This window comes from Cydia amplana, chromosome 14, assembly GCF_948474715.1.
Source record: "Cydia amplana chromosome 14, ilCydAmpl1.1, whole genome shotgun sequence".
In the NCBI taxonomy this organism is placed as follows: Eukaryota; Metazoa; Arthropoda; class Insecta; order Lepidoptera; family Tortricidae; genus Cydia; species Cydia amplana.
This window is the reverse complement of record NC_086082.1, coordinates 5,839,878-5,853,332: the sequence shown is the minus strand read 5'-3', so window position 1 is coordinate 5,853,332 and position 13,455 is coordinate 5,839,878. Positions and strand designations below refer to the sequence as shown.

Genomic DNA, 13,455 nt, shown 5'->3' with positions numbered 1-13,455 from the left:
GACGGATGTGTCAATTGACATAATGTACCTATACTAAAAACAAAACATAACATTAATAATAATAATAGATGATATTAATAATAGATAATATTCATCATATATTTGTATAAAATTACTTTTAAAATATGCAATAAACTAACCTATATTGTTGTATAGATACATGTTCAAACTTCAAACGGTACTGTAATTCAAATAAACTATGTATTTTTCATTAATTTGAATAATATAAGAATTACTAAATCAAACCTATTGAAAAAATTCGTATAAAAGTAACACTTAACCGATATCTATTAGAGATACAAATACATATACAATACTTACACATAAATATGTAGAGCTTTAAAAAAATAACAAAGAATATCGGAGAATTGACTCAACGTTCCAAGTAGGTCATGCGGGAACACATTTCCATTGCATTTTATTTATTTATTTAATCTGAATTAAACTTCAGAAATTACATTTAGAGTGTAATTGTGTTCGAAAAATTTTCATGTTGGAAAAATACTTAATAAACGAGTAATTTAAAGTATTTTGACGAAATTCTGATAAAATATTATAGGTAAATATTTAATAGAATTTTTCTGATTATCATAAAATAAGATACTTAAATTATTAAGGTAAAAACTCGCACGATACCAGGGAATATAATCTCGGGGAGTATTTAAAAACGTAAAATTTGATACCAATTTGATTTCAATATAAAATGCGTTGCAACGAACGAACTCATTTCGTTGTGCGATGGTTGATATCGGAATGAAACGGATATCATAATATGTTTTCGTTTTTGTATTGCTATATGCAGATATACCCTGATAGATTCACCCTGTATAGAAAACGATTTATTGGGGAACTATAAATAAATACCGTTGTATTGAGCGTGTCAATCAAAGCGGCGTGCGAATACGCATCTAATGTGAACACCGCCATACACTTTTTAAATTTTCTATACATACAATAATTTAAATTTAAAATAGTTTTAATAATAGTTTATAAGTTCTACCTAATATAAAAAATTACTAATACCGAAAAAAAAAATCGAAAAAAAAGTAATAGTAAGAACATAGTAAGAAAGTAATACTCACCCACTGAGATGAATCAGAACTGCCAACAAATGGTTCAACTATTAGGATCAAACACTAGTTTTTAAGCAACCCTCTGCTGGAAGGCACAGATGTGTACTGAACGGTCTATGCCAAGTACTTCCTCATGTAAACTCTCCTCCCTATTGTTTTAACAAAATACCACGATATTCACCACTACTTCGTTTACACTCGTAATTTTAGAGGCTTATTTTTCGAAACAGGTAACAAAGCATCGTCCATTGATAACCAGATGCGCCAATTGTTAAAACAGCTTAGTTATAAGATAATCTTTAAAGGCCTCTAGCACTAAAGTAATTGTTGTCTGTTTGGAAAAGGTAAACTTTTTACCTGGGGTGGAGTTTCCGAACCGAAGTGATGGTATCCGTTATTGTATATTTTAGCATCATGGTTCTTAAATTAATAATTTTTATAATTGTGTATTGGGTATTGATGGAATTTCTAGTTTATAGAGGATAATTAAATAAAGTTGAGAAAATAACTATTATGTATACACATTTTATACACACCTAGCTGTTACCCTAGGGCCTAGGGTATGGGCTATTTATTACCTATTGTATATCACAGGTGCTAATAGCACAAAATAAATAAAATGTAAAATTTGTTGACTGCGACGAATTTTACCTTATTAGTTCTTATTGCAGTAATACCTATTAGATCCCTAGATTCGGAGTATCAAATATCCACATAGAAATTCAAACGTATACCTATTATGGTCCTAATATTCCTATTTGATCAAAATAAGCAAGATATAAAATTCAAAACAATGATTGTAATTGTAATTGCTTTAAATTTACATAATTGTCTTATAGTTTTAAGACCAGTTAATTTATCTTTCTTCCTAAATCCTTGTGTACAATAAATAATTTTTACTTTTTACTTTACTTTAAAATTAAATGATCATAGATGCGGTTGATAGATGCAGTACCTATTTAATGTTAACGATTCTTACCTAAATAAAATGACGTAAGTACCTGAAAGATAACTCCCTTTTGTTTTTAAATATTTTGGTAATACGGAACTCTCCATTATGGGATTTATGGGTAATCCGACACGCACTTGGCCGACTTTTAGGGTTCCGTACAATCCGTACCCGAACCGCTTTGAACGGAGCTGTCTCTGACGAGCCTCCGCTGTCCGTCTGGACTGGACTCTGGCGAATTTTTAATCTCATCAATGGATGGTAATAGGAAGGCAGACGACATTATCACGAATTGTGAAATAGGTATTGCACATTGCACCTGTAACAATAAAGAAAAAAAAAATCAAAGACCTTTAAGAGCAAACAGGAGTGGTCATTTCTCCATACAAACGTACTCGACTGTTTCCTCCGTGGGTTTTGAAGCTAGAGCATTGATTTTTTCAACACAGATTAATATTGTCAATATCGGTGTCGGACCGTTTTGATTTTTTTGTTTTTTAAGGCGCTAGAGCCCTTCAAAAATGGCCAAAATGGCCTAACGCTACGTCTTACGTAGGCGAACAACGCGCGAAGCGCGAACGCCGCGCGGCCGCCGCGCGGCATTCACGTCCAAATCGCTCACGTACGAGTAGGACATACCTATTGGCAAGGTGCGCAGTCGGTGGAGGGGGAAGTGGCGCTGATCGTCACAAACACAGGTAATCTTATGGAATGTCCGCCATTAGTACTAGCGGCAGCCGCTTGAACTAATTTTACTCCATAAGATTTAACGTAGAAAGTCCGCCAAAATGAGGGCAACGTATCAACGGTTTGTTTCATCCTCACCGCGCCGCGCCGCGCCGCGCCGCGTTCGCGCGTTGTCCGCCTACGTAAGCCGTAGCGTAATTGACTATGCCGCAATGAGAGGCGTGCTATTCAAAACTGACATCAATTAGTCAAAAAAGCAAAACGGTCCGACACAGATAATGTCATAATCATTTAGATTTCCAAATTTGGTTTCGATTGGTTAAGTTTTGGAGGAGGAAACAGTCGAGTACGAAACCTCGATTTTTGATATTTTTACGCAGGATTTTTCGCCTTGTCCTTATCGCACTAGTTTTAGGAGCCGCTTCCGTTAGCGAGACGGGTATATTTACCTAAAATATTTAAATCTTAGCTCCTGTTGGCTCTTAAATATTCAATTACTCACGATAAAGAGTATAAAGTTCAAGAAATGTTCGTATCTCGAATTTGGCAGCTGAAGTAAATGGCGCTGCACAGGCTCGTAGATTATGTAGGTAGCAAAAGTTGATGTTTGACAATTCAGTCAATTACTAGTTTTTAAATCTTCTACAGTTGCTGCGTCTTGCTTTACGTTAAAATACATAAATATTTTGTCAAAAATATCCTTTCCAAAACATCCAACCTTTTACGAGTATATAGTTATCTGTAGGTAGGTAGCTAACCTAACCTAACCTTACCACATAACTTAAATAGATTACAAAATGTGCAGAAGTATGCGAAAAATAAACAAAAAACTAATTTAAAATTTCTATCCTACATTCCTAGTCTTTCCTAGACAAAGCATTTTTTCTACACAGTAACACAAAAGCTGATTCATAACAAGCAGCGAGCAACGATGTCGCTCGTCTTTCATTTGCTCTTCGTAACCGAAGGAGGGTGGGGCGACAAAGGTGCATATCGCACTTGGGGTATTGCATTTAATATTTTTACCTGAGTTAATTCGGCGAACGGCTGCCACTGTCTTCCATTTAGTCAGTAACTATTCCCGTCTTCACTTGTGTTCGAAATTTAAAATGTCGCAAAGATTGTGGTTGCTCGTGGAATGGGTGGACGAACGTGATGTATTCCCCAGTTATGGAGTGGTTAATGTTGGATCCTTGATTGGTAATGAAACTCAGCTACACGTTGGGAAAATGATATTTGTTCGAGATAAGCACGGGAACAATACTCGGCGGGCGCAAGTTATGCGGATATCGGGTAAGTTTTTAAATAACCGTTATCTAACTGTCATTTGAAGTAATTTGAGTAATTTCCATTATTAAGAGGATAGTGGACGAACGGTTCTCCTTACAATGGTAGTCTCCATTTTCCTCTCTGGATATTGATATTATGGAAAACATTTTTTCCATAATTTAATGTACTCACAGTTTACACAAATACATATGAATATTTATAGGGCTCATTTAGACGGCGCGCGAAATCGCATGCGATTTTAGTTACATTGCGGATTGTTGGTTACTTCCAATTCAACCGACCGATCAAAACCCGCAATGTAATGAAACTCGCATCGTCTAAATGAGCCCAATTATCCTTCAAAAATGGATAGGAAAGTTGCATTCTATCCTCTAGACTGAAGAAAGAAGAGATCCCTCAAAGGGATAAGTTCGCCTTTGTACTTCTTACTATTTTTTTGTTATTTTTAATATGTCTTTTTGTACAATAAAGAGTTTACTACTACTACTAGACTGGCAAGTTGGATTTTGTGCAGAAGATGATTTATTTTGAATGATAAATCGTCAATCATTTGTAGGTATAGTTTTACATCTTTTATGGGGTGAAAATTACATCGATTTAGTGTGTTTGTGTTCAACTAGGTATAGCAAAGTTTGTTTAACCCTCGTGTTTTTAAACATTATAGCAATGTTCAAGATTGTACTTTTTAAACACTCGCAACGCTCGACCGTGATTTAATTGTTGGATTTTTTGCTCGTACATATATTTATTTATATTGGCACGAGGGGTTAGATAACAACTGAGCCCCCTTGTAAAACAAAAAACTGTTTCCAGATAATAAACACTATGTGAAAGAACAAAAGAAATTGGTGGAAAGAGAGGACCATCAAGTGAAGAATGTATTATCGCTTTGTATGCGCACTATTCGAGAAATGAAATCCGGTCCAATGGTAATTATTATAGATAATACTTATTTACTTAGTAGTAACTAACTAATAAGTAATCTTCTCTAGGGGGTAATTGCACAAAAGATCCCTATGGGTCGAAGTGTATCCGCAAGGGCCCCCGAAAACAATAAGATAAGATAACTAATAAGTACTCGAAAGATTTTTTTACAACGTATTTATCTGTTTATTAATAACCCCCGACGGTAGGTAAATCCAATCTTATGTGAAGTGAGATGTGAAGAAAATGAACTCATTTCTACGTATTACGGAAATTAAATTGTTCAAAACTTCAGCAAAGTTTACCAAGGCATATTGCCTATAGCTGGTCAAGCAAATCTTGTCAGTAAAAAAAGACGCGAAATTAAAATTTTCTACGGGAAGATATCCCTTCGCGCCTACATTTTTCAAATTTGCCGCCTTTTTCTACTGACAAGATCTGCTTGACCAGCTATATCTACCTTTACTATGGCTACAGTAGAAAGCTTGTACAAAAAAAACAAAAATGTATTTATTCTAGTTTTCCGGGATGATGAGTTGCGATCAACCGCCTCAAGGAGCTGCCACTGGACCGGTATCATTGCCTCAAGTGGTGCCGGATACTGATAATACTAGCAGCGAAAGTGAACAGGAGGTTAATATTTTTGTTTTTTAATATAAATTTATTATTTATTTATTTTATCGTGACCTTGTGAGCGCTCCTAATAGCCAATTTAGCCGTCTCGTGGCTCGGCTCGCGGCTCGTCTCGTGGCTCGCGCGAGAGTCTAAATCGCTTTTAACAGTGATTTTCCATATCCGTCGTGGCTCATAGGGGCTACCGCGAAAACCGATGTTCGCAAATTGTGGGGGGATCTTTCTCTTTTACTCCAATGAAGGCGTAATTAGAGAGACAGATGCCCGCAATTTGCGAACTTTTTCGCGGTTATAGCCCAGGTCGCAAACTCTTTAGATATATAGTTTGTCAAAGGACTGTCTCATTTCAAACATCGACAGAGAGAATCATACTTTGTCTTATACTCTAATACCTACTATAGCACCCAAAAGAAAAGGATGAGTATAATTTTCCTGGTTCTTACTGACTGACAAATTGGTTAGACCAACTATAGAACCTGATACTGCCGACAAAGAGGCAGAATAAAAAATCTTAAAGCAATTTTGGGCCCCTTGGTTTTGGTTTTCAAAAATAATATTTGTCCAAAACGCATTTCTTGATTCTTACAGATGCATTATGAAGTCAGCCGACGTCATAAAAAGTCGTCCCAGAATGCCCAGTATCATCGTGATGCTTCCAACAGCCGAAGCAGACAGTCCTCTCGCTACCTGGCTCCAAACCCCAGAAGCCGCTCCATGATCTGCAGCACTCCAGTATCAATACCAGGCGCACGCATACCCGTCTTGACCTTCGACCAGAGCACCCAAGTTGACTTCGACGCGGAAGACCGTAAACAAAAGATGGAGGAGATGGAGGTTGTCGTTAAAGGCCTCTACGCCCGCTTTCTGGCATTAGTGGCTAGATGTCATAACGAGAACATCCCATTGCCGGAGGGTGTGGTTGACCCTTTTGAACGTGATGTACCAGAAAGTCAGAACGGAACGAGGTCTCCGATAGATCCAGCCAACGCAGTGGGGGAGAATTTGACTGTGAACGGAAACCATGTGAAAGGCGAAGCGGCTTCGAATCCAAAAACGTTGGAGGTTCGTCGGGTTTCAGCGCACACGACAAACACTGGCGAACCGAGCTATAATGTGATCGACTACGACATGGTATCTGTTGTTTATTTATTAAATAAAAGCATATCTTTTATATATATTACATATATGAAATGATATCCCGAAATAATAAACTATCTTTTTAGATACCGATTGGAGCTGGCAACGCCGTTGTGCCAAGCAGACTGTTGAACGATATAGACTGGACATCCTACAGCACCGCCACGAGGCAACTCCTGCAAGCAGTGTTTCCTCGCAGGTACCTAACTAATTTTACACTACTTACCTATTTTATCAATGTATAAAAATATTTCAATACCTAATTATTTATTTAGCATTTCAATGAGTTTACTTGTAGTCTGTACGGAAAGAGAAGAGTCGTGGATTATATGGGAACCAATACATTCTACGACTCTTCTCTTTCCGCACATACTCGTATAGGTACTCTTTATTTATATTACGATTTAGTTAATGACTCAATCGACAAAAACTGAGCTCATTAAATATTATGATGATGCTGATTTTTTAACGACTATTTACGATTATATACATGTTTTATTTCAGGATACTTGCTACTCATTCCCTGACTGGCAAGCAATCGCCAGCCTTCATGAACATCCCACCGAAGAAGCGGCTCGACCCTCAAATCGTGAATGACATCGTGGACACCGTTGCTGAGCGCTGCGGCGTTTCTAAACGGCTGGTCAGGTATACAAACAGTTTAACTTGTTAACGCTATGATAGCGTCTAGTTTTGGTTTATATTACGGAACCGAAAAGGAAATAGCGGGACGACTAGGATGCATTCTACAATGAATGCTCGGAAAGAAAAGGCCACGAAATAGCTACACGGGATCACAGGCCCGTGGTACAATTGATTAAATAGGCTAATGAAGATGCTCTATTGCCGAACCGATACTGGAATCTAACCAACTGCGAATTAAACCAGCCAAAACCGCTGTAGGTAATATAATTTTCGAAATCAGTGAAGACAAAACAGAACTTTATAGAGGGTGCTAGCCTCTGGCAAACGTATACAATTTTGAGAGCTCCCCCTCTAGATCCAAGTCTTTTGCCAGAAGGCACGCGGCTAAAGTACCGGCTTTCTGTATTCGTCCATAAGATTACCTCAGACGTAAGCCTAGCTGCTTTGCTGTGTGCGCAGTTTAAAAATGGTTAACATTAACTCTGTTATCTTTTTTCGCAGAGGCAGCATAACGATAAAGTGCACTGACGAGGCGAAGCTTTACCGCAACCGGCTGCACTACAGGCAGTCTCGCCAGCACCCGAACCAGGAGAACGTACCGCCCGGACCGTCCTCGGACGAATCATCTACCGTCACCGAATAAATTCGTTGACACGTTGACGAATGATCCTTTGTCTCAAATGGTTTTGAATATAAACAGCGCTGCCTTGTTCCAACGTTCTAACTGCTGACCACGCCATACAATGAATAAAAAATAAAATATAACTTTAGACACGTGTTTTCAATTAAAGCCTATACCTAATATATAGACATTTTTCTCAAACACGCACAGAAATATTCGTCATTCGTGTTGGAAAGGCTGCGGAACATACCTTTGTGGACACTAGGGTCCATCATCATTCAGTTTATAAATTCGCTATTGCCGGACTACGCCGGTAAAAAGAGCTGGAAAATCTCCAGTTGAGACGCATGTCTTTTGTTTTTTGGGAATAAAGCATTATACAAATACCTAGCCGGGTCATGCGGAAACGTAGGTGGCTCCATCCTGCATGGCATGAACACACGTGGTCGTTCGGCGTGGTCATTGGTGGTGCTGAAGCTGCAGAGTTGCGCAACTACGAAAAAAAGAAAAACAGGGCAAATTCGTGTGGCAGCCTTATTGCTCATGGACACACTTTAGAACCTTGTTAATATTGTCATATTGCAATGTTCATTGCATATAAATTATATACCTACCTACGTAAAGAGATTCTTTGGCCCAGTCGATAAGGTCTTCAAACTCTGGTCTGGCGCCGCGACCTGATGCGGCTCTTGCACATGGCGCATGGTAAACCGATGTTGAAGCGCTTACGTAGTTTACATACATCGTTTAAAGAACAGCAAAAAAGCATGGGTCTAGTGGCTTAATCATATGCGGTGAGCCAGCCACGCAAGTAACCACCACAATCTGCGCAACTGAAGACAGTAAAAGCGCGGGATACTACTAATAGCTTAAAGGCATGTTACTTGCGCAAGTAGCTTGCACCAGTTACAGTGGTAACACACTATCGCACCGCACCGCGACCTTGGTGCGTCGCACTCATAAGTGAGAGCGAGAAACAGATATCTCTTTCTCGCTCTCACTTGTGGGTGCGACGCTCCAAGGTCGCAGTGCGGTGCGATAATGTGTTACCACTTTTATATATGTCAGACATACAAATATACGCGATTAACAAGATAGTATGAAACGTGACGTTTATAAAGACACACTTTGTTCTGAATGTTCTGTCAAAGTCGGTTCAGATTCAGAGTTCGCGTAAACAGGCTCTAGTGCATGTTGCTTGCGCATGCAGCCCATATTAAAATTTCATCTCAATATGCGCAACCTAAAGTCTATTTTTTTATTCGGTAGACTGAAATGACAGTTAGTATGGTCATGAAATGTCATTTCATACTATTAACTGTCATTTCAGTCTACCGAATAAAAAATAGACTTTTACATGCACCGTGTGCAATAATTTTAAATCCGGAGCTCGGTTTTATTAATGACTCAAACAAGTTCATGTTTTAAGTCTTTGTCACTTGTCAATGTTAGTTTTGTAGGTTATATGTAATAACGTAGTGTCGTGTGTTGTGTTACATTTTACTAAAATAAAATAGTATGGAGGATATCGAAGAGTCCGAATTTGTGGCTTCCGAGCACGATAAGCTGGTCCATGCTATATCGAAACTAGACAAAACTCAATTCATTACCGAGCCAACGCGAAGTGAACCAACTAACCTCAATTCAGAATTTAACTTGATCAAAACTAAACCCAAACTCGATCTTACAAATGTTGTGAAAGTGTTAGAAGACACATCTCACCATGTAAAGATTAGTAAAAAGCTTAAAAAGAGTCAGGACAATAAGCAAGTACTGGCAAAACCGCTTGAAAAGCCGCAAGCTGAACGCATTAAGCGAGCGACAGGGTACGAGCAAGCGAAGGAAAAAGTAGGCAGATGGGATCCTGTCGTAGCAAGAAGCCGTGCCGTAGACTTTGTCTCGTTTCCTCTTAAGCGTGTCTCAAACAAAATGCAGCCAACGCATGAGTTCTTATCCAAGTTTGAACTCAAGTCGAACCTTGAGAAGGAGTTGGAGGAAATTGATCCGCCTAATGTACCAGTTGAGGAAGATGAAGAGGAGAAAGTGTATCCGATGACTTATGAGGAAATGTTGGAACACAGGCAGCATTCGGCTAAATTTAGAGCACAACAATCTTACACGGCCGCAAAAGCTAAGAGACAGAGTAAAATAAAGAGCAAGAAGTATCACAGGTTAAGTTTTAATTGCCAATAGTGTATTTTACACAATATTTATTGAAACCCTGTATCATTCCTTTGTGTAATAAGCTATTAAGTAATGTTTATGTATGTCAGTAAGTTGTGTTCTGTTTTTATATATATTATAATTATCTTTATAGCCCTCATCAGAAGAATCAGAATGCTTTATTTGTAAAACATAGATAGGTAGGTGTGCGGGTTGGAAAAACTGTATTGTGTATGAGTTCTGTTTTATAAACATTTTATAATTTTTAAATTCATAACGAACACTTTCAGTGCCAAGCACCCAATTCCAATACAAAATTAACCCATGCAGCGGGTTCTTGGCAGTGAATGTGTTAACTCCTAAGATAAATTGGGATTTTCTTGAACTAGTATATTTTTTCAGGATTCTCAAGAAGGAAAGACTAAAGTTGCAGCTCAAAGAGTTTGAAGAGCTACAGCAGAAGGATCCAGAGGAAGCTCTCAAGAAGTTAGAGGCTCTGGAGAAAGCTAGGGCTTTGGAGAGACATACACTGAGGCATAAGAATACTGGAAAATGGGCCAAAAGCAAATTGGTTCGTGCTAAATATGACAAAGAGGTACTCTTGACATTTTATTCTTTGTTCTAATTAGCCCTTGTGGCTCTTAGTAATGTTTTTTCAAATTTTATAAACTATAAACCCATTTCTATTACAGACCAGACAAGAACTTGCTGAACAATTAGCAGTAAGCAGAGGCCTAACTCAAAAAACACAAGCCAAAGACAGCTCTGATGAAGAAAATGATGACTCTGAAAACATGCCAAATATCACTCTATCTCAAGACCCCATGAACCCCTGGATGATGAAGAGGTCAGATAAGTCAAATGTTGATGCTGAATTTGATTTTGGTTACAAGAAATATGTCCAAGGGAAGACAAATAAGAAAGATGATAGTGATAGTGATTCAGATGATGATGTATCACAGCATACTGGCAGTGATAAAGGTAGTAAATCACTAGATATGTTGCTTTTGGGAAATAGTATAAATAGAATTAGTCAGGAAGACAGTGATGATGAAACTGAAGAAACTACTAAAACTCAAACGGAGACAAAAGAAACACAAATTGCTAAAGTAAAGAATGTTGGTAAGAAGAAACCACAACTTCCCAATAAATCTAAAACAACTAAACAGAACGATGAACCAACAATTATAGAACAAAATTCTAAGAAACCTAAACCACTCAAAAGAAAAAATGAAGTAAATAATACAATTTCATTTAAGAAAACCAAAACAGCTGTAGCTACTTCTAGTTGGTCTGTGGAACCAATCAATGTTGCCCCAGAGACAAAGAAAGCAAAGAGAGATGTATCAGAGGCATTTGAAGTTCTTGAAAAAAATATTGCAAACAAAGTTGCAAGTAAACTTAACAAACTGAAGAAAGATATTAAAAATTTGGAAAGGGTTACTAAAAAGTCAAAGAAAAATGAAAACAAACAAGAAGAAAGAGATAACCTTGAATACTTGAAACTAAAAAAACAAAAAGTAAAACCAGTCATAGATGAGGAGTTAATTGAAACAGCTGCCAATGCTCCAGAAGATGTACAGCTTAGCAACAAGCCTCTCTCTGATATACTGAAAATAGCACAAAGTGAAGTACCTGCCCAAGAAAATGTTGATGCAAATATTGATCCAACTAGATTCATACAAGCTAAGCCTAAATATTTGAACTCTGTTGTACCAGAAGGAGAAGGTGGCCATGATATGTTAGATGATGATGATGAACAAGTTGTTCCAAAAGTAAATATTGAAGAGGTATTTGAGGAAGATGATGTAGTTGACAGCTTTAGGCAAGAAAAAGAAGATGAAATAAATAAGGATAAAATTGAAGACATTGATTTAAGTCTACCTGGCTGGGGCAGCTGGGGAGGAAAAGGAGTAAAAGCTCCTAAAAAGAAAAAGAATAGATTTATCTCTAAACCTGCTCCAAAATTTCCGAGAAGGGATGAAAACAAAGGTGATATAATCATAAAAGAATTTAAGGATCCTAAACTAGCTGTTCATAAGGTAACCAATGTACCATTCCCATTCAATAGTGTCAAGGATTATGAAGCATCAATCAGAGTTCCGCTCGGTAACACTTTCATCACTGAAAAAGCACACAAGAAGTTAATCAAACCAAGTGTTATTACTAAGGCTGGTGCTATCATTGAGGCAATGGATGAAGATGAACTGCTTGAAAAGAAAAACCGGACTTTCAGAAATGAGAAACTTATGAAATTATTGGGTCAGAAATAAAACTAATCTACTTAATTTATGTTTTATTTTCTTACTTATACTCCAACTCGGATTGGTGGTGAGACTAATATGACACCGTCACCTCGCACAAATAACATGGGAATAGTCCGCTTTGTTGTTCTATAGACTTCCTCGTATGTTTCTTCATCAATCTCCACTGTAGTGATTGTCTCTTCTGCATCTCCTAGGACCATGTTTAGATGTTGATCATAAGCCTGTGACAAAAATATAAATAAGATTTTCAATAAATATTTAACATACCTACATGATAATTTAATTGTTTACTCCTTTGGGTATTTGCACCTACTATTGACATTAAAAATGTTGTTTGGGAAGAAAATGAATGTGCCACTGCAGGGTTTATGTTTTATATAGTTTTATTTGGGTGTCGACTGCAGTCCCCATGCCATGAAGTGTTTATGTGGCTGGATCCATAAAAAAGCCTGTCGAGTTTTTTAATCTAAGCAGACTGTAATGAGGGGAAACACGCTTCGAAGCCAGCATCTTATGATCTACCTACTGCAGGAATTCAAATTACATCATGAAGTTACTGCTACTTGTAAAGAGGCAAAATTATGTAGTATATTCAAACTTACATGCAGTTTGCCACGAAGTTCTCGTTCATTACGCATTTTTACATATATTCTTTCATCTAAGCTTAGCCTTATAAGATCTAATGGCTCCTTCACAGTCATTACCGATACCTGAAAGAAAACAAGGCATATCAAAGTAAATAGTAAAAAAAGAGCAGATACAAAGTATAAAAACATCATGAATTGGCTTGAAGTCTTTGATAAATAAGAAATAAACAACTAGAACTACAACTAGTGTTACATATACGAAAAAATAAACAAATATGTTCAAACCATCAACCTACATTTTCACCATCATCTGCCATGATTTAAAGATGATTCTGTAAAGTTGGTAAGTACAGATAATAAGCTTTACGAATAAAATTCAGTCACAGTCACTGGTTAAGTGATTAATTTCTACAAACGTATTATTTCTTGGTTATATTCGTTACTTGGAGCAATGCAAAGCGTTTGCCGCTACCGCTAG

General features: G+C 37.4%; 3 protein-coding genes across 3 annotated transcripts; 2 read left to right on the top strand and 1 right to left on the bottom strand.

Annotated features, from left to right (window-relative positions):
• The first annotated feature begins 3,656 nt into the window (after positions 1–3,656).
• Positions 3,657–7,983, top strand: LOC134654028 (uncharacterized). Its single transcript, XM_063509417.1, has 7 exons — positions 3,657–4,002; positions 4,813–4,928; positions 5,443–5,556; positions 6,145–6,691; positions 6,784–6,892; positions 7,198–7,341; positions 7,840–7,983. Exons 1-7 carry the CDS (start codon positions 3,819–3,821, stop codon positions 7,979–7,981), a joined length of 1,356 nt encoding a protein of 451 aa, XP_063365487.1. The 5' UTR covers positions 3,657–3,818; the 3' UTR covers positions 7,982–7,983.
• Positions 7,984–9,421: 1,438 nt separating this feature from the next.
• On the top strand, positions 9,422–12,411 carry LOC134653978 (U3 small nucleolar RNA-associated protein 14 homolog A). Its single transcript, XM_063509346.1, has 3 exons — positions 9,422–10,131; positions 10,526–10,718; positions 10,816–12,411. The coding sequence occupies exons 1-3, from the start codon at positions 9,479–9,481 to the stop codon at positions 12,394–12,396; spliced, it is 2,427 nt and encodes an 808-aa protein (XP_063365416.1). The 5' UTR covers positions 9,422–9,478; the 3' UTR covers positions 12,397–12,411.
• On the bottom strand, positions 12,412–13,427 carry LOC134653979 (U6 snRNA-associated Sm-like protein LSm3). Its single transcript, XM_063509347.1, has 3 exons — positions 13,274–13,427; positions 12,993–13,100; positions 12,412–12,611 (listed from the first exon to the last, which is right to left on the bottom strand). The coding sequence occupies exons 1-3, from the start codon at positions 13,292–13,294 to the stop codon at positions 12,432–12,434; spliced, it is 309 nt and encodes a 102-aa protein (XP_063365417.1). The 5' UTR covers positions 13,295–13,427; the 3' UTR covers positions 12,412–12,431.
• Between the last annotated feature and the right edge of the window lie 28 nt (positions 13,428–13,455).

What these genes read in the sequence shown, in the direction of transcription:
- LOC134654028 (XM_063509417.1), top strand. Translation starts at nt 3,819, where the DNA reads ATGTCGCAAAGATTGTGGTTGCTCGTGGAATGGGTGGACGAACGTGAT. An exon ending in GCAGCGAAAGTGAACAGGAG is followed by an intron (nt 5,557 to 6,144) that starts GTTAATATTTTT and finishes TGATTCTTACAG; the next exon opens with ATGCATTATGAAGTCAGCCG. An exon ending in GTTTCTAAACGGCTGGTCAG is followed by an intron (nt 7,342 to 7,839) that starts GTATACAAACAG and finishes CTTTTTTCGCAG; the next exon opens with AGGCAGCATAACGATAAAGT.
- LOC134653979 (XM_063509347.1), bottom strand. Translation starts at nt 13,294, where the DNA reads ATGGCAGATGATGGTGAAAAT. An exon ending in TGGCAGATGATGGTGAAAAT is followed by an intron (nt 13,101 to 13,273) that starts GTAGGTTGATGG and finishes GTTTTCTTTCAG; the next exon opens with GTATCGGTAATGACTGTGAA. An exon ending in AACTTCGTGGCAAACTGCAT is followed by an intron (nt 12,612 to 12,992) that starts GTAAGTTTGAAT and finishes TTTTTGTCACAG; the next exon opens with GCTTATGATCAACATCTAAA.
- LOC134653978 (XM_063509346.1), top strand. Translation starts at nt 9,479, where the DNA reads ATGGAGGATATCGAAGAGTCCGAATTTGTGGCTTCCGAGCACGATAAG. An exon ending in AAGAGCAAGAAGTATCACAG is followed by an intron (nt 10,132 to 10,525) that starts GTTAAGTTTTAA and finishes ATATTTTTTCAG; the next exon opens with GATTCTCAAGAAGGAAAGAC. An exon ending in GTGCTAAATATGACAAAGAG is followed by an intron (nt 10,719 to 10,815) that starts GTACTCTTGACA and finishes TTTCTATTACAG; the next exon opens with ACCAGACAAGAACTTGCTGA.